The sequence below is a fragment of the Tupaia chinensis genome, unplaced genomic scaffold, assembly GCF_000334495.1.
Source record: "Tupaia chinensis unplaced genomic scaffold, TupChi_1.0 Scaffold000057_1, whole genome shotgun sequence".
In the NCBI taxonomy this organism is placed as follows: Eukaryota; Metazoa; Chordata; class Mammalia; order Scandentia; family Tupaiidae; genus Tupaia; species Tupaia belangeri.
In genome coordinates this window covers 5,518,581-5,539,419 of record NW_006159515.1, presented here as the reverse complement: position 1 = coordinate 5,539,419, position 20,839 = coordinate 5,518,581, and the positions used below count along the sequence as shown (strand labels likewise).

The 20,839-nt window shown below is 42.3% G+C and overlaps 1 protein-coding gene across 2 annotated transcripts in view; it reads left to right on the top strand.

Moving 5' to 3' along the window:
• Positions 1-20,839, top strand: part of UBAC2 (UBA domain containing 2) — a 220,465-nt gene that overhangs the window by 27,271 nt on the left and 172,355 nt on the right. For both annotated transcript variants that reach the window (XM_006141531.3, XM_006141532.3), the window contains exons 2-4: positions 7,037-7,164; positions 14,453-14,572; positions 15,553-15,662. In XM_006141531.3, the coding sequence (XP_006141593.1) occupies positions 7,037-7,164; positions 14,453-14,572; positions 15,553-15,662 (358 nt within the window). The remainder of the gene's footprint in view (positions 1-7,036; positions 7,165-14,452; positions 14,573-15,552; positions 15,663-20,839) is intronic.

The window sequence follows — 20,839 nt, the reverse complement described above, 5'->3', positions numbered from 1 at the left end:
CTGTGAAAAAAGTAAGGCGAAGGGGAATAGAGAGTCACAGAGGTACTTCACAAAGGAGGCGGTGCTTGAGCAAAGCACATGTTTAATTCAGATGGCATTTTCTCAAATGTAGTCGGACTTCAGAGACCTGTGTTGTTTCGCGTTTGGTACAGGTTCCTGGCTGCGCTTTGGGCTGGTAATAGCTTATAGATGGATTACTTTGAGCAGCACCGTTGCAGAGTATAGAGTCCTGGCAGGAAAGGCTTTGGGACCATTTTGCAAGATGGCCCAGATGTTGTAGATGTGGTAAGGAAGACATCTCAGCAGCTCAGAGCCATCTCAGTAACCAGTCAGCATTCTTCCAGTTGCTCTGTACAGAAATTTTGGCATCATTCTTGACTTCTCCTTTGGCCCACACTTGACACCCAGTCTACTGTCCCTTCCAAACATACCCCAGCTCTGTGCTCTCTTCCACCTCCATGTAACTGTGTTGGTTTAAATAAATTAATCTCTTGCCTGGATTATCTTAACAGCCTCCTGTGTGGTCTCCCTGTAATCTCTTCTTAATTTAGCAACTTAAGTGTTGTATCATTCCTGTATGTAAGCTCCTGAAACATCCTGTCACCCTCAGAAGAAAGCCTAAAGTTGGTGGAGAGCACCTGCTGAGATATGAGACCATGAACTGATAGTGAAATCTTGCAGCCCAGCTTTATGACTTTCTTGATAATGTTGAGTTGCTCAGGAGCCAGCAAGGAAGACATGGGGGGACGGGCCCATTTCAGAAGGTCAGGTGGCAACTCAAGTGGAAGAAGGAAACATGATCCCAGCTGTCCCTTCAAGGAGCATCTGCATCACCTCATCACCCCTGAGCTCCTAAGGTGCCCCTCCATCACTGACCCTGTGGAAGTGGTGAGCTTGCCATTAGTGAGGGGAGCCCCTCTCCGCTGCTGGGTAGTAGCAGCTTTCCCTGTGTGTTCTTCTTTGTGCGTTTTCTTCTCCTAATACTTTTGAGGTTCTCATCCCCATTTTATAGCTGAAGAAAAAGGAGGTATAAGCTGCTCAAGATTGAATTGGTCAAGCTGGGCAAGTCAAGCTCACTGCCATGGTGTTTCCGTGCTTTGAGGAATGAGGCAACTTTGGGTAGCTCTGCTAGATTTTGCATTCTGTAGAGCCTTGGTTGAGAATAGTAGCCGCTTTACTAATGGTTCCAATTTAGATGCCGGACCTTACCAGAGAGGAAATCGTGTGAACAAGGGGAATAACCACAGTGTCAACTGTAACTGGTAATTCACCGCCTGGGGATTTCCCATGAATATATTGGAAGTGTACCTCAGAGAATCTGAGAATGCCCCGTTGGTGATACCTTTCTGTGGTCTTGCCCGTAGCTGTCTGCATGTTCATCCGTGCAAAGACCAAGCTGGGTCATGCAGATGAATAAGGGGTCTGCCTCCCTTCAGGAGTCCGGTGGAGTGTCTACCTGCGGGGGTGTAGAGGGGCAAAGTGAGTGAAAGGGGATAAGGAACTGAAGCTAAGGTATACCTTGGTTTTTCATAGTTTGGGTATGTAAATATTTGAATGAATTACATATTCAGAAAATTGATAAAGAGGGAAAAGCAAACTAACATGAATGTAAATAGATACAAATACATCTGTGTAACATAACTACACAGGAAACAGAATGATTTCAAGTAGCTTTTGATCACAGGGCTCTGTTCACCTCTGTTCACCTTAGTGGATGTATTCTAGAAAAAACAACCATAACAATGCCTAAAAAGACACTGTAAACTTGCTCAGCATGTTTAATAAACTGTTTATTGTTTGTAATGAGATCAATATTGTAGCTTTAAATTAATATATTCTAAGGTAAAGCAGTCAGATAAATAATGACAAGAAAGAAGAGGCTGGCCCTGGAGCCTAGTGGTTAAGGGAGCTGGATCCTATATGGCTGACTGTGCTTTAAATCTCAGCCCCCAGGACCAGCAGTTAGCGTAATGGCTATGTCGCTGGACTCCCCTGTAGTCGACTACGGTTCGAGGCCTGAACCCAGTGGTTTAAATTCATGCCAGGCACGTGTGCGTGCCTGCCCAAGATCCCGAGAGGAGAATGGAGGAGAAGGGATTGCAGCATGACCATCTCCCCTGGAGGGTGATTTCTTGCTTTCTGTCTCTCTGTCTGTCTGTCTTTCTCTGTCTTTCTGGTGAGTGCACGCGCTCTATAGCAAAAACCTCTCCAAAAAAAGAGAAAAAAAAAAATCCCAACCTTCAGCAGCTTGAAAAACACACTGGTGTGTGTGTACACTTAAAATTCCAACAGGATGGAAAGATGGGGGAGAGGGGACTGTGGTGTCACCTCGTCCCATTGGGTGGGGTCCTTCTTTGTGTTGAGTTTAAAAGAAAAAAAGAGAGAAAAGACAAAAATGTTATCAAAGGGCTTAAGAAAAGCTCTGTGGTGTTAAATGATTGAATTTGAACTGGAAATATCATTATTATGACATCTAAATACGTCCACTAAGGTGAATGGGGTCCTGTGATCAAAAGCTACTTGAAACCACTGTTTCCTGTGTAGTTATGCTACACAGATGTATTTGTATCTATTTACATCCATGTTAGTTTGCTTTTCCCTCTTTTTAAATTTTCTGAATATGTAATTCATTCAGATATTTATATACACAAACTGTGAAAAACCAAGGTATACATTAATATCATAAATATTGTTATGAATCATGATTTCAAAACTATTTTTGCTACCTCTCATCACTTAGAGAGTTAGAAGCAATGGCAGCTCACTTACGGCGAACACATCTAACTCACACTTTGGGTTTCTAAAGGCCATTCCCCAACAGGACTCCAGAAATGCTGGATCTGGAGCAGGGAGAGCGCGAGTATCCAGAAAGCAAGGAAGTGCTCACAGAGAAACGGATGAGGAGTGGGCCACATCAGGGGTGGAGGGCCCAGGAGGAAACGCCACCAGATGTGGGGGAAAGGGCTCTATTGAGATAGTTCAAACAGGTTAAAAAAAGGAAAAAAAAAAAAAAAAGAAAGAAGAAGATGAAGAAGAGAAGGAAGAGGAAGAAGAAAGAACAAAGTAATGGATTATAGTACATTACGTATAAACACCTGAGTATAGAGTGATCCCCAAATGGAACACAAGGAACTTCTTTATGTGAAGAATGCCAGCTAGTAGGCATCATAGAATTACCAAGATTACCGTTATGGAGCCATGAGTGGAAGTCTCGATTCAGGCAAGGATCATCTGTAGAGGATAAATCCAGACTTTTCTTTAACGTAAAATTTCTCATGATAAAAAGATGGGGCCAGCTAGTGGTGTGGAGGTTGAGGCAGCTGAATCCCACGTGGCCGACTTTACAGTTTGAGTCCTAGACCTGACAGCTTGAAAATCAGGCTGGGAATGTGTGTGTGTGTGCCCCAAATCCCAAGAGGAGAATGGAGGAAAAAGGATTGCGATGTTGGCATTGCCCCGAAGGGTGATTTCTTTTTTTTTTCTGTTTGTAGAGGTTTTTCGCTATAGGACGCGTGCGCTCGCCAGACAGACAGAGAGAGACAGACAGAAAGCGAGAAATCACCCCCCAGGGTGGATGGCCATGCTGCAATCCCTTCTCCATTCTCCTCTCGGGATCTTGGGTACGCATGCACACGTGCCCGGTGTGAGTTTTAAGCCACCGGGTCCAGGACACGAACCGCGATTGACTACGTGGGAGTCCAGAGACATAGCCACTACGCTAACTGCTGGTCCCGCAAAGGATGATTTTTCATTTTCCCTTTCTCTGTTTCTTTCTGGTGAGCACATGTGCCCTATAGCTAAAACTGAAAGAAAAAAAGAAAAAAAAGGGAAAAAATGATATGAAGAGAACAAAAGGCATTGCTTTAGGTTTTGAATTAAGCTTAATTACTTCAATTCTTCTTTTTTTTACTTAACTCTATTTTATTATTATTATTATTATTGTTGTTGTTGTTATTATTTTCCAGTTTGATCAGACAGAGAGAGAGGGAAAGTGAGAAAGCAAGCCACCAGGTCTAGGACTTGAACCAAGGGCAGTCATGTGGGAGTCCAGCGCCTTTAACCACCATGCCACCTGCTGGCCCCACTTCCATTCTTTTATGAAATCTTAGCTGTGCTTTTCCAAAGCTGCTGCTACCACTGGAGTTCCCAGTGCTAGTCTTTCACTCTGAATAGTAAGGGTTATTATGTCAAGTGATGATTCCCATGGAAAACGTGTTACTTCAGTGGGTTTCCTAGGTTTACATTCACTTTATTTTCCGAGTCCCAGCCGTGTGGGCTGGGCAGTGCACACACCTTCATTCCCAGACAAGCATCGAGACTTAGGTCTGTTCAGACAAGGTGACCTATTTTCAGAGAGGTCAGACCGTGTGTCCCAGACAGACAATACGTGTCAACCCGAGGGCTTGGACCCAAGCCCCACGCCCTTTCCCTCCTCACAGCCTGCGTCCTGTCCCGTGGAGTAGTTCACGGGAGGAGTTCCAGGGCCTTGTCTTCGACATCTGTGAGAGACAAAGGTACAGACACAGGTGGAACAGAACTCCTGGGAGGCCGCCTAGGTGCCTGCAGGAGTGCGACTGTTTAGGGGCCCCACACGGGTGCACGTTTGGACAAGATGACATACTTGGAGATGTTCTGAGCTGGGTGAAGCTGACGTTGCTTTCTGTTGGGAAAATGAAGAGAAGAGATTTGTGCTGTTTCTAAGTATCCTGGGAAGTCTAATTAACTCTTAGTCAGAGAGAATTCAAACAGGTTAAAAAAAGGAAAAAAAAAAAAAAAAGAAAGAAGAAGATGAAGAAGAGAAGGAAGAGGAAGAAGAAAGAACAAAGTAATGGATTATAGTACATTACGTATAAACACCTGAGTATAGAGTGATCCCCAAATGGAACACAAGGAACTTCTTTATGTGAAGAATGCCAGCTAGTAGGCATCATAGAATTACCAAGATTACCGTTATGGAGCCATGAGTGGAAGTCTCGATTCAGGCAAGGATCATCTGTAGAGGATAAATCCAGACTTTTCTTTAACGTAAAATTTCTCATGATAAAAAGATGGGGCCAGCTAGTGGTGTGGAGGTTGAGGCAGCTGAATCCCACGTGGCCGACTTTACAGTTTGAGTCCTAGACCTGACAGCTTGAAAATCAGGCTGGGAATGTGTGTGTGTGTGCCCCAAATCCCAAGAGGAGAATGGAGGAAAAAGGATTGCGATGTTGGCATTGCCCCGAAGGGTGATTTCTTTTTTTTTTCTGTTTGTAGAGGTTTTTCGCTATAGGACGCGTGCGCTCGCCAGACAGACAGAGAGAGACAGACAGAAAGCGAGAAATCACCCCCCAGGGTGGATGGCCATGCTGCAATCCCTTCTCCATTCTCCTCTCGGGATCTTGGGTACGCATGCACACGTGCCCGGTGTGAGTTTTAAGCCACCGGGTCCAGGACACGAACCGCGATTGACTACGTGGGAGTCCAGAGACATAGCCACTACGCTAACTGCTGGTCCCGCAAAGGATGATTTTTCATTTTCCCTTTCTCTGTTTCTTTCTGGTGAGCACATGTGCCCTATAGCTAAAACTGAAAGAAAAAAAGAAAAAAAAGGGAAAAAATGATATGAAGAGAACAAAAGGCATTGCTTTAGGTTTTGAATTAAGCTTAATTACTTCAATTCTTCTTTTTTTTACTTAACTCTATTTTATTATTATTATTATTATTGTTGTTGTTGTTATTATTTTCCAGTTTGATCAGACAGAGAGAGAGGGAAAGTGAGAAAGCAAGCCACCAGGTCTAGGACTTGAACCAAGGGCAGTCATGTGGGAGTCCAGCGCCTTTAACCACCATGCCACCTGCTGGCCCCACTTCCATTCTTTTATGAAATCTTAGCTGTGCTTTTCCAAAGCTGCTGCTACCACTGGAGTTCCCAGTGCTAGTCTTTCACTCTGAATAGTAAGGGTTATTATGTCAAGTGATGATTCCCATGGAAAACGTGTTACTTCAGTGGGTTTCCTAGGTTTACATTCACTTTATTTTCCGAGTCCCAGCCGTGTGGGCTGGGCAGTGCACACACCTTCATTCCCAGACAAGCATCGAGACTTAGGTCTGTTCAGACAAGGTGACCTATTTTCAGAGAGGTCAGACCGTGTGTCCCAGACAGACAATACGTGTCAACCCGAGGGCTTGGACCCAAGCCCCACGCCCTTTCCCTCCTCACAGCCTGCGTCCTGTCCCGTGGAGTAGTTCACGGGAGGAGTTCCAGGGCCTTGTCTTCGACATCTGTGAGAGACAAAGGTACAGACACAGGTGGAACAGAACTCCTGGGAGGCCGCCTAGGTGCCTGCAGGAGTGCGACTGTTTAGGGGCCCCACACGGGTGCACGTTTGGACAAGATGACATACTTGGAGATGTTCTGAGCTGGGTGAAGCTGACGTTGCTTTCTGTTGGGAAAATGAAGAGAAGAGATTTGTGCTGTTTCTAAGTATCCTGGGAAGTCTAATTAACTCTTAGTCACTTATAAATGATTAGCTCGGGAGCAGCAAGAATGTGGCTGCTCTTACTGCCAGGCCGAGGTCACAAAGGCTGTCACACCGACTTGGGCACCAGTCGTGCCGGGGTGGAAGATCGCAGCTGGCCTCTGAAGCCAGCCATGCTGATACCTCTTCTGGCCTGTTTTTAATTTTTGAAAAAAAAAAAAAAACAGGTGTATTGTGTGAGTCTCTTGCTTGCTTGGGAGCTAACTGCTCCCCTGTCCCTGTCACTTTGGTGTTCTGTGGGGGCTCCTGGCTGTCCTCATGTTCAGTTTCAGAACCTCCTGAGCCGACTGAGAGCAAAGCCCTGGCCAGCGAGGTCCCCGTTTTCCAGGGTTTTTTGGTCACTTACTCCTGTCGGTAGGTATTTTGGAAATAAACTTTACTTACATGAAGTAAAATTCAGAGTTTCTGAACTTTGTCTTCATTCAAATTCAAAAGGAGTGAACCCTCTTGCTTTTCACTCATGTGGTTTTTAAATCTCAGGAGCAATCATTCTGAAAGTGTTTCTTTTTTCCCTCCAGACAAGGCGCCTCTGTCGAAGAGTCTCTTGCTGGTCCCCAGCGCCTTGTCCCTCGTGCTGGCCCTCCTCCTGCCTCACTGTCAGAAGTTCTTTGTGTATGACCTCCAGGCCGTCAAGAACGACTTCCAGGTGAGCTTTGTTGGCTGGCCTCTGCGGCAGGGAAGGCAGGTTTTTTCCTACTAATAGATTTGTATTTTGCTGCTATTCCTTAATCCCTCTAAATGTTTAAGATTTACTATTTATTTTTAACATTCTATTAACAAGTTAATTTTCCAGTTGCTTTAATTGATAATTTAGCAAAGCAGATGACAGTGAAGCAGTTGCACTGTTTCCTTTTACTGAGTACATCTTTTCCATTTCACATTTTACTCATAGAAATGCAATTTCTCATTTCAAGGCAATTTTTAAAACAGTGTTAAGTCTTTTTCATTTCTTCCTTCCTTCCTTCCTCCCTTCCTTCCTTCCTTCTTTTCTTTCTTTCTTTCTTTCTTTCTTTCTTTCTTTCTTTCTTTTTTTGAGAGGTTTTTGTTATAGGGCGTGTGCACTTGCCAGAAAGACAGAGAGATAGAGAGGTAGAAAGCGAGAAATCACCCCCCCAGGGGGGATGACCATACCACAATCCCTTCTCCTCCATTCTGCTCTCAGGATCTTGGGCACGCACACGCGCCCAGCCACCAGGTCCGGGACTTGAACCATGGTTGACTATGTAGGGTCCCAACGACATAGTCATTATGCCAACTGCTGGTCCCCTATCTTTTATTTTTTTAAGAATCAGTATGCATACTTAACATTTCCAAAAATGTGTCCCAGTTTGAATATTGATTAGGTCTTTCAAATCATAACAGGTTGTGAAGTACTGATTACATTTATAGTGATGGTTAAACCAAGTAGATTTCTCTGGAGTTTTTGCTACATAAAAAAGCAGAACTCGGGACCAGCAGTTAGCATAATGGCTATGTCGCTGGACTCCCACGTAGTTGACCGCAGTTCACGTCCCGGACCCGGTGACTTAAAACTCATGCCGGGCGCGTGTGCGTACGTGCCCAAGATCCCGAGAGGAGAATGGAGGAGAAGGGATTGTGGCGTGGCCATCCCCCCCGGGGGGTGATTTCCTGCTTTCTGTCTTTCTGTCTCTCTCTGTCTGTCTGGCGAGCGCACGTGCCCTATAGCAAAAACCTCTCCAAAAAAAGAAAAGAAAAAAAAAAAAGCAGAACTCTATATCTTTCAAAATTTGTAGACTAATCTCATTGAAAATGCTGGTGAAAGGTCTTGACTGAGTTGGATATTAGTGTAAATTCTGGTATGTGACCGGGTGCCTTTTTTTTGGTGTGTGTGAAAAATAATTTGATTAGGCATTTTAAGCATAATAATCCATTTCTTGAACACAGATTTCCTTTTTTTTTTTGGAGAGGTTTTTGCTATAGAGTGTGTGCGCTCGCCAGAAAGACAGAGAGAGACAGGGAGACAGAAAGCGAGAAATCACCCCCCAGGGTGGATGGCCACGCCACAGTCCCTTCTCTTCCAGTCTCCTCTTAGGATCTTGGGCACGCACGCACTTGTGCCTGGTGTGAGTTTAAGCCACTGGGTCCAGGACTCGAACCGCATTCGACTGCATGGGAGTCCAGCAACATAGCCATTACGCCAACTCCTGGTCCCCAGATTCCCTTTTTTAAGCTCTTTCTTTCATTCTTCCATGATTGAGAGAAGGAAAGAGAGAGAGAGAGAGAGACTGCACCTTGATGCTGCAGTCCACCTCAGCCTTCAGCCAGCCCATATCGTGGGCACAGGCGGCCTGGTGCGTTGAGGGAGGTCTCCGGACACCAACCAGCAACCTTCCCATTTGTGTTTGCTGCAGTGCCACAAACTGTCCTCATGCCTTTTCCTCATAATGATGTAATTAATGCCATTGCTCAGACTGCAAGTGCCTGTGGAGGTCATTCAGTTATTTATTTCTAGCATTGCATTCTGTCAAAATATAGTGGACAGCTTCTTTATTATTTCAGTTTTTATAATGGAATGGTTGTTAAGCCTGACCAAAATTAGAATCACTTGTGTTGGTACAGAACTACTTGGGACTGGGTGATTTATAAAGAAATAGAGGTTTATTAAAAACATTTTATTTTAGGTTTTCACCATAGGGTGCTTGTGCTCACCGGAGAGAGACAGAAAGACAGAGAGAGGGAAATTGAGAAATAACCATCCACATGGGATGGCCATGCCACAATCCCTTCTTTCAGGATTTCGGGCACACTTGCATATGCATCTGGTGTGATTTTTCAAGCCACTGGGTCCAGGACTCAAACTATGCAGTTGGCCATGTGGGAGTCCAGAGCCTCAACCACCATGCCACCCGCTGGCCCTAAGACAGAGGTTTATTAACTCACAATTCTGGTGACTGAGAAGTGTAAAGCCCTCACCAAGTGGCAGAGAGCAGAACTTTGAGCAGAGCATTGTCTGCATCTGTGGGGCTCTGCCTGCCTCATTTCTTCCCTTTACATACACACACATACACACGCACACACACACGCACACACACACACACACACACACATATATATATATATATATATATATAAACTCAGTTGTGAGGGTCATATACTAGTAACTTTATCACACCCAGAGGCCTCGCCTCCCCTGGGACCACGAAGAGATCAAATTTTCACTTACTACTGTTATAGTGTAACCAACACATGAACCTCTGGGACAAACCATCTTCTAATCCATCACAGCCAGTCCTGGAAACTCCTGTAGAGGAACGGAAGATCCCTCTGGTCCAGGGTCGTGTGTTCCGGATTTCTGGGGTAATCTGGCCCATGTGGCTAAGCACCTCTGTGACATCTTACTCTAAAGGTAGTGACCTAAGTGGAGAAAGACCACTCTTCTGTCCTGTAATGTGACTAGCCATGCTCTCCTGTTAGAACCCCCACAGGGCTCACGGTGTGCATTTCTAAGAGCTGCCTTGGGAAATCTAAACACAGACACACACATTAAACCCTGGTAACCATGGGACACAAGTGTACTTTAAATCCTGGGAGGATAACTGTCTTATTCCACTATTGCATTGCTAACAGAAATACCTGAGACTGAATGGTTTGTAAAGAAATAGAGGTTTATTGGACTCACGGCTGGTGGGTGAAAAGCGCAAAGGCATAGGGCTGGCATCAGGCTGGCCTGTGTCACAGCATAACTGACAGAAGCAGAGAGGATGACAAGTAAATGCAGATGGTGCAACTTGGGGACAGCTGTCTAACTTTTACAGCAACCTGCTCTTGGGAAAACTAGCCCCTTCTCATGAGAGCTGAAACTCATTCAGTCTCTTGGGAGACAGCATTAATCCATTCATGGGAGCAATGCCTGCATGATAGGATCACCACTCACTAGGCATCACTACCTGCTGACACCATTACACTGGGGACCAAATTCCAAAACATGAACATCAGGGGGACGAAACACTATTGAAACCATAGCAGTGATAAATGAAGGAGGGGCACGTGTAGAGTGAGCTAACCCTGGAGAGCCTTAGGGATAGGAGTGTGCAGTTTGGTCTGAAAGAAAAGATAGCATTAAGTATTAAAGAGAAAGAAGGGCATCTCCCTTCAGGAAACAACATATACTCAGGCCCTTAAGGTATAGGAGGCCTGATGCAAGCTTGGATTGGATGAGTTCAGGAAAGGCAGCTGACCAGGGGCTTTATTTTGTAGGTTCTGTATCTCCCGGGTTTTGCCAGTTGAGGCAAACGTACTGTCTTCAGTTTTCTGAAGGTCTTTGTTTTTGTTTGTTTGTTTGTTTGTTTTCAGTGCCAGCCAGTGATCAGTCTAGGGGTCGTTCACCTTCATAATAATATGTAATATTAGGTTTCAGAAAAGTCATGACATATTTTTTCTATGTAAAAATGCGCCATGACTTTTCCAACAACTCAACAGTGTATTCTCACGCTAGGCTTGTAGTTTTTGTGGGCATGAGCATAGTTACAAAACGAGTATTTAAAACTGTAGCTACCAGCTTTGTCATTAATTGAAGAAACAAACAATAATAACAAAACTAATGACTTTCTACGAATGCGATTTGCTATACTTTAGTAATTAAGTCTCAATTTCCTCAACTCCCAGATTTCCCTGCTGGCTCTCAAGGCTTTAGTAAAGTCCTTTTTCATTTCAACCTTAAATATGGACTAGAGGAGTTGGAACTGCCTTTCATTGTGTTTTGTTTTTGTTTTTGTTTTTTAAATTTTGCTATGAGGCACATGCCAGACAGAGAAAGGGTGGGGGGAATGTAAACCACCCCCAGGAGGATAGCCACGCTGCAGTCTCTTGTCCTCCATTTTCCTCTCAGGATTTTAGGCATGCACGTACATGCTCCCAGCAAGATTTTCAAGCCACGGGTCTGGGACTCAAATCATGAAGCTGGTCACGTGGGATCTAGTGCCTTAACCTCCATGCCACCTGCTGGCTCAGCTTTCATAGTTTCTAAATTTCCTACCCTGTGAACGCACAATCATTGTTTTATATCTGTAAATACTTGACAGTTTCCAGTGCTTTCTGTATTGTGTCTCCTTTGACCATATAGATGGTAGGATGTGCTGGCCTAATTTTGGTGTATTCGTGGAATGTCTGAGAGAGAAAAGTGTTTTCCCTAGTTGGAGAGCCGAGTTGGCACATGACAGTGTCCATGACGGGCATTTCTACTGATCACGGCAGCTTTTCTCCTTGAACCCAGCTGGGGCCTCAGCATGACTTGCAGGCAGCCACCCCCAGTTCGGCTAGGTAGGCAGGTGAGGGGAGTCACACTGGATCCCTAAACCAGTCCTGCCCCCTCGTGTTTGGTGTACGTCGATGGCGAAAACTGGCGTCTTGCTTGGAGTAGAGACAGATGTGAGATATTTTGACGGTTGATATAGCCAGTTTTTTTCTTTGTATTCTTATTATTTCTGTTGACAGGAGCATAGGATGTATGACTTGAGATAAAAAGATACATTTTCTGTGCCCCTTTCTCCTGTTCTAGACTAAGGTTAACCTTATCCCTGTGTTCAGAGTGGCATTATTCACAATAGTCTGAAGGTGGGAGCAACCCGAATGTCCTCAGACAGATAAATAATCAAAGCATGGCATATGCTAGTGTACTTCAACAAGTTCCTGGAAAAGTGGATTTGGAATATGTGTTCATTTTGCTGCAAAAATTTTGAAGTCTGTGCAGTTTTTATAAGACACATTTTCCATGACGTTTATATACACTTTGTACATAGAATAGAATATTATTAGCCAAAGAAAAGAATGGGATTCTGATATGCATGTCAACATGAACCTTGAAAATGTCATGCAGGGAATCAGCAATTGGCCTAATGACTATGTCGCTGGACTCCCACGTAGTCAACTGCGGTTCGAGTCCCAGATCCGATAGCTTAAACTCAGGCTGGGCACGTGTGTGCGTGCATGCCCAAGATCCCAAGAGGAGAATGGAGGAGAAGGGATTGCGGCGTGGCCATCCCACCTGGGGGGTGATTTCTCACTTTCTGTCTCTCTGTCTTTCTCTGTCTTTCTGGTGAGCACATGCGCCCTATAGTCCAAACCTGTCCCCAGCAAAAATAATAAAGATGAGAAAATGTCATGCAGAGGGGAATAAAGTCTGACACAAAAGGAAAAATGTGTGATTCCACTTATATGTGCTATCTAAAATAAGAAAATTCATAGTGACATAAAGTAGAATACTTTTTACCAGGGACCAAGGGGAGGGAGAATGGACAGTTAGGGTTCAATGGACACAAAGTTTCTGTTTAGGATGATGAGAATGTTCTAGAGATAGATACCACTCATTTGTACACTTAAAAATGGTTAAAATGAAACATTTTATCCCATGCCTAATTTGGCACAATAAAAATGCAAAGAAAAGATAAGGATATTTGTTTTACCCACCTTATAAGGTAATGTGAAAGTGAAATGAGATCTAAATGTTTTGTAAATGCAATTGTATTTATCTCTAAAACGCTGAAAAATGCTTAAGAAGACTCAATCAAAATAGGTATTTTTTTTTTCACTATAGGGCGCGTGCGCTCGCCAGACAGACAGAGAGAGACAGAGAGACAGAAAGTGAGAAATCACCCCCCAGGGGGGATGGTCATGCCACAGTCCCTTCTCCTCCATTCTCCTCTCGGGATCTTGGGCATGCACGCACACGCGCCTGGCGTGAGTTTTAAGCCACCGGGTCCCGGACGCGAAACGCAGCTGACTACATGGGAGTCCAGTGACATAGCCATCACGCTAACTGCTGGTTCCCAATCAAAATAGGCCTTTGAGTAGCTCTTTCCTCTCTGTGTCTTTTCTTATGTTTTTCACCCAGCCAGAAGCTGATGTAAATGAACTAACCATTTAGCAGCAGTGGCCCGTACATGTTACTGTGAAGTTCAGATCGGTATATTTTTGAGTTTATACCTACATTGTTGTTTAGTCACAACTTTGTTGTAGTCAGTAACATAACAATGAACATTTGGGGCTGGCTCTGTGGCCTGGTGGTTAAGGCAGCCAGACCCCATATGTCTGACCTGACATTTGGAGTCCCGGACCAGCTGACTTGAGAAGCACGTTTGCAATGTGTGCCCAGAACCTCGAAAGGAGGGAGAGATGGAGGAGAAGGGATTGTGGTGACCATTCCCCATGGGGAGTGCTTTCTCTTCTCCCTCTCTCTCTGTCTCACCGTCTCTCTCTCACATAGCACACAAAAAAATTTTTTTGTTAAATCTCTCTTTTAGCTAATTTGTATATATATATTTTTTTCTTACTGAAAGCATCCTGTAATTCTTGTGATGTAATTCTTTCACTATACAAATAGTAACCTATTTTAATTTAAAAAAAATTAAAAAATAGAAAGTCTCAAATTTTTTGTTTTTTTTTGAGAGTTTTTTTTTTGCTATTGGGCATGTGCACTCGCCAGAAAGAGAGAGACAGAAAGCAAGAAATCACCCCCGGGGGGATGGCCACACCACAATCCCTTCTCCTCCATTCTCCTCTCAGGATCTTGGGCATGCACGCATATGCACCCGGCGTGAGCTTAATCCAGGACTCTAACTGCGGTTGACTACATAGGAGTCCAGCAACATAGCCATTATGTTAACCACTGGTTCCCTCAAAATGTTTTACTGAAAGCTCTACGTTGTCTTAAGAGAATGTATTTTCTTATAATTAGCAGGGAAAAAAAAATCCTCTTAAGCACCATTCGTACTAATATTGGAGCAATTTTCAGTATGAGGAGTTTGAACTCATTTCTTAGAGAACACATATGTTGAATTTTCCTTTTGCAGGAGCATCATGATTTTGCTCAGAATACAAAAGATCAGCTGTAAGAGTATGAAGTAAGCATAATTAATTTGCTCAGGGAGGGACCTGAACAAATCTTACTTACTCTTCTTTTTTGAATCCCCATCTAGGTTTGGAGGTTGATATGTGGAAGAATAATCTGCCTTGATTTGAAAGACACTTTCTGCAGCAGTCTGCTTATTTATAATTTTAGGATATTTGAAAGAAGATATGGAAGCAGAAAATTTGCAGTAAGTTTCTATGTATTTTCTACGTAGTCTATAAAAAACCTTCTTTTCCTTTTTTTTAAAGAATTATTTTATTTAACTTTATTTATTATTATCATCATTATTATTTTCCAGTTTGATCAGAGAGAGACAGAGAGAGAGAGAGAGAGAGAGAGAGAGAGGAAGAGAGAAAGCAAGCCACCAGGTCTGAGACTTGAACCGTGGTCGGCCATGTGGGAGTCCAGCACCTTTAACCACCATGCCACTTGCCGGCCCCAACCTTTTTTTCTTATTTTAAAATAGGTTTTATTTTGTTAAACGTGGCTTATTATTTATAATTATCTTTTTAGTTATATGATCCTGTATCTAATTTGGGGCATAGACATTAACCAAAGGAAAATGGAAAATTTAAGCCACTAGCATCATAAAATAATAAGAATAATGATAATGATCATAAATAATAGGGTGAGTAAGTAATAAACATCTAATTAGGACTTTTGTTTTAATGCAATTCTAATCACTTATTCTGCTTTATGGTTTATGTTACGTGTTGAAAATATATCTTGCTATAAATTTTCTTTAACATAAAATTATGGAAGTTAATGCATTTGAACAATGTAATTTTACTCCTCAATTTTGAAAAGTTTGTCTTAATAAAAATAAATAACTTAATATATGTATAGGGACCAGCAGATGGCGTAATGGTTATGTTACTCGACTGCCATGTAGTTGATTACGGTTCAAGTCCTGCACTTGGCAGCTAACACTGGGGGCGTGTGTGTGCATGCCCCAGATCCTGAAAAGAGAATGGAGGAGAAGGGATTATAACGTGGCTATCCCCTCTCGGGGATGATTTCTCGCTTTCTGTTTCTCTGTCAAGCATATGTACTCTATAACAAAAATCTCTCAAAAGAAAAGTATATATCCATTTTGATTCTAACTAATAAATGTTAGTTTATTTTTAGGAGATTCATCTACAGTTTTTCCATTTTTATTGTTTTCAGTCTTTTTTGCTGGGTTCCTGGGTTTTGTCAGCGCTGTTTGACTTTATCCTGGTCGAAGCTGTGCAGTATTCATTTGGTTTCACGGCAGCCAGCAATTTGCCTTCTGGATTGTAAGTAGCTCTTAAAAACAAGCTTATTTTAATGCTGTAAACTTTTAAGTAGAGTAAAATTGATTTTTATGTGAAAAACAAGTGCTTACATTTTCATTATTTATTTTTTTTAAATAATCACCTTTGTGTTAAATTTTTTTTGCTTGGCTTTGAAATTTTGTGTTTTAAGAGTTTTTAATAAATTTTTATTCTTTTTTTTAGAAAAAATGTCAATAGGTTTGTGTGTTTTTATAGTGAAATTTTAACTTTGTACTTTTATGAATTAATTAAGCAAAAAAATATAAAGTTTAATGGTTTAGGAAACAAAATAAATTCGTATGCAGTGAATTTTTAATTTTTTTAGTTTGTTCTTTTTCCTTTTTTAAATTTCATTTTCTCTTATACATTCAATCACATTATTTAGCTTATAAAGTGACTATTTCAACATGGGAAAATTTCTCCCTAGTTCAGTTGATTAAATTGTAAAATAGCTTCAACAGATAATATCACATTTCTTTGTCCCATTAATGCATTGCCTCCGTAAAAGGATAATTTTTTAAAAAAAGTTGATATTGTTTATACACCTCTACCAAAGATCAAACCAAATCAATATATAGGCAACAACTTTGTAGCCAACCTGCAACGCCAACATAAATCAGTGTATATATGCTCACATCTCCTTTGAAAGAACCAAGACAAAAAGTTTGCATTAGTTAAAAAAAAAAAAAAGAAGTTTGCATTTGTGTGTGAAAAGTAGTACCTGGGAGCAGAGTTGGTGGCACGTCAATGACATACACATCTCTGAATCTGAGAGATGAGACAGAATAAAAGGGAGATATTTGATGTTAATACTAACTTCAGCCTTGGTTTAATTAACACACATTTTTGAGAACTGTTAGGCTGTTAAAAGTATTTTGATTCAAACTCACTTTGGATCTCTAGTTTTAGAAATTTAGTAGGTGCACTAATAGGTTTTGCACTCACATCATAACGTGTAGCCCTTCAGGAGTTTGCTGAATTACAATTGGCATGAGTGTCAATCTTTAGCTGTTTTACTAATGTATGATTCTGAATAATATTTGAATGGAGACAGATAAAGTTCTATGTCATAATTATCATGCAGTTTTTGTTGTATTCCATGGATTGTGATTGTAATTAGATTGTGAAGTTTACATTGGCTATTCTGTTATTATGGAAAATAGTGGAGTAATCTGGAATAATTCTGAGGTGATTCAGAAAAGCATCGGCATTGCTAAGTCTTCAGTTATCCTGAAATATTGCTTATCCAGGCCCGCTATTTTGGTTATCTAGAAGTTTTTGAGTTACAGAAGATATGTGTGTGTGTGTGTGTGTGTGTGTGTGTGTGTGTGTGTGTGAAGTGTGTTTGTGTTAGAATGAATTTGGGGATGGGTAGTAACAGAGCTTTGATTTCTTGTTTATAATTCCGCCTTGTCCAGTAACACTCGTACATGGAGTTGCATGACAGCAGAACCTTCATGTTAATTTATTTTGTTTTGGAATCCTGTATTCTGGTACATGTAAAAGATGATCGATTTGATTTTGAACTAGGTGCGAATATTTCTACTTAAGAGAAGAAAGGCATTTACCTATCTAAATCTCTACTTGTAATAGAGTTACAAACTTGAACAGATTCAAATGTTCTTGTACCCCTTTTGAAAGACAACATGAATGTTGTTCATTCAGCCATTTCCTGAATGTTAATATATTTCCCTTCTTTTTCAAGTCACAAAACATTATAGTATGAATTTTTAGGATATTTTTCTCATTATTCACGATAGTGTATGTGCATGTGTGTGTGTATTTGAGGGAGAGAGAGAGAGGAAGAGGAACACTGTCCCCAGGTCTGGTCATGCTGCCGTCCCCTTCTTCCAGTCCTCTGTTCAGATTGGGCCCTTGCACATGTGCCTGGCATGTTTCAGGTGGACAGGGCCTGAGATTTGAACCAAAGTCCCCATATGGGATGCACTCTTCTCTTGAGCAGTGCATTACCACTGTGTCATGGAACAGGCCTCCTTTTTAGAATCTTATCTTTCTCGGAACCAGCAGATGACATAATGGTTATGTCGCTGGACTCCCATGTAGTTGACTGCAGTTCGAGTCCTGGGTCCAGTGGCTTAAAACAGTCTGGGTACATGTATGTGCATGCCCAAAATCCTGAGAGGAGAATGGAAGAGAAGAGATTGCGGTGTGGCCATCCCCCCTGGGGGTGATTTCTTGCTTTCTGTCTCTCCCGTGAGCACACACACCCTATAGCAAAAATCTCTCTAAAGAAAAGAATCTGTATTTCTCAAACGTAGATTTTCTGGAATGTAACCCTTTTCTTCAATAAATACACTTTGAATTTTGTAAATACATTTTTTTAATTGATGGTAGCAGAGCTTCAAAAACTCAAGAAAGGAAATTACTCTTCATTTGTAATTAACATGCTTTACAACCTGTAGTGTTTTTCACGTAACATCTTATCTTTTTCTTTCATAACAATGCCAGATAAATCTGTCCTCTAAATACTCTTCACTTTCTTTCTTTTTCTCTCTCTCTTTTTTTGCCTGTTGAAACTTTCTTATAAAGGTCACCAGTGACCCCTAAATTGACTCACACAGGAGTCGGTTCTCCTAGTTGACCACGCAGTAGTACCTCGAATGCGTCAGCTGCTCTCCCTTAATGAAACAGCCAACTGTTCCCTCGAGCCCCAGCACACTGCTCCCCCCTGGTCCCATTTGACCTTAGTCACTGTCTGCGGCTGCCTTCTCAGGCTCACACACTGAGGCTTGAGCAGTTTCGTCCACTGCTGGGACTTCAATGACGGCTCACATCTGTTGTTTCTCAGTCCTATTTCTAACCCACACTATAGTCCTGGCCTGTCTAGAGTCTCATTCCTAATGATTTCTAGACTCAATGAGAAGAGAACTCATCGTGTTGGAGGCGCTCATCTCTCTGGCCTCCCTGACCCCGTCCCTGTCCTATCCTCCTTCCGCACACCTTACCTCAGTTAACTGCATTTCCAGATACTCAGTCATCCAAGCTGGAAGTCTTGGCCTTTCTCGTCATAGCGCAGAGCACTGAGTCTTCATTCGAAGTCCATGGAACTCATTCGTTCATCCCTTCTGTTTCTGCTGTCACTGTCCCAGTGTAAACTCTAATCTTTTCTTGCCTTGGTTTCTAAAGTAATTGTCTAACTAGTCTCCCTATCCATTTCAAAGCATTTCATACAATGCTGTCAGAAATGATATTTCTAACGTACAGATTAGACCGTGTCAGTCCTCCTTTTAATAACCTTGATGGGGCCAGCAGGAGGCATGGTGGTTAATGGACTGGACTCCCACATGGCTGACCACAGTTCAAGTCCTGGACCTGGTGGCTTGCTTTCTCACTTTCTGTCTGTGTCCCTCTGTGGTCAAGTTTAAATAAATAAAATCGATAAAGTTAAATAAAATAATTCTTAAAAAAAAAAAAAAAAGAACCTTGAAATCCCCATTTCCTTCAGAATAAAGTTCAGAGTCCTTTAAGATGCCATGAAGGCTGTCTGGGAAAATGGGAATGGTATAGACTTTGCCATCAGACAGATTGGACTTGAGATTCTAGCTCTGCCACTTACTTGCTGTGGGAAATTTTGAACAAGTGACTTCTTTCAAGATCCATTCCCTGGACTTAGCTTATAGATGACTGTCACATGTGGACTGGGAGCATTCTCTATTTGACAGGGCGGTAGATTGAAAGACACTCGCTTATGCTAGGATGCTAGCAGTAGCATACCACCCTTCTCCCGTATGTTGGCTTTCTTCTTTCCCTTCGAGAGGCCTGGTGATCTTACCACCATCCAGTCTTTCCGACACTCCCCTGTCAGTTGCCAGCCTTCTTAACCTGCCGTGTGTTTATCCCAGGGCCTGCTTGGCTTCCTCTGCCCCCTCTTACCCCTTGGCAGGGTGAGTTGACCTTGTATGTGGATTACAACACATTCATCACTATCCCTCTGAGTACTTGGGACATTTCATGGCCTCGTGTGCCAGCTACTCGTTCATGGAGAAGAACCACGCTGTACAGGACGCGCTCATGCCCTTAGACTTCGTCCTAGCGATGGGGTCCTCATGGTTACAGCACAGCCCCGTCAGACTGTGTGGGATGGTCCCAAACGGTTCTGGGGTGCAGTGGAATTCAAGTTCTTTATCGTTAACGTGAATCTGAGTACAGCATTAAAGGAGTTATTTTTTAATATATTGTTTTAAATAATCTATCATTTTATTGTAAGAACCGTGACACGTATTTTCACTGTAGTGATTTTGTGTCAACCAAATTTTGGCCCGTGCTTTGTACTCTCATACTAAACCCTTCATACAAAGAAAGGCTATCGAGGAGCACTTACCATTCGGTGGGTTACGTAAGAGCAGGTTCATCTGTGTGGTAGGGAGTAGGCTGGACTGTGTGTCCATGTGCCATCAACCTGCTTATCAAACGCGGAAGTTACTTCTCTTGCTTTAGAAATAATTGTTTGTCTGAAGATATTTATTAAAGGCTCTTATTCACTTGACATCAAGTGTCTCTTTGTTGAGAAACTGCACTTCGGTATCACCTTGACTCCTTTATCTTATGTGGCTGTGAGTGCACCCACCACGTAAGCCTGTTTGCTTCGTATCGTGGGAGAATCGGCGTTCGGCTTGAAAGGGGAGCTTGGTTCCTAGGCTGGTTCTCTAGCTAAGCAAGTCACGTTAACCTGGTAGGCGTCAGGTTTTTGTTTTTGTTTTTGTTTTTGTTTTTGTTTTTTAATTTCAAACAGAAGAATGGGACTAGGTTATCTAAGTGATTTTCTAATGCTAAAATTCTATTTTATGATTAGACTCCTTTGTGTGTGTTTTTTTTCTTTCTTTAAAGAATATGAATTCACCCATGTTAATTCTAGAAGTCCATTTATAACCAATGCATGTAGTTGGCTCCGAGTCCTATTAGAGGTGACTATATTGCGAGTAATAAGGGTGGTTTAGCACAGAGGAAGTTACAGGTAAATACTTTATTTTACTTCCATAGCATTTAGAATAATAAGGTTTTAGAAACTAGATTTTTTTTTTTTTTTTAGATGGAAAAGTTACTTGGTTTGTTACTTTATTTGGAAATTAATGGTGGGGCCAGCAGGTGTCATGGTGGTTAAGGGAGCTGGACTCTCCCACATGGCTGACCGCGGTTCA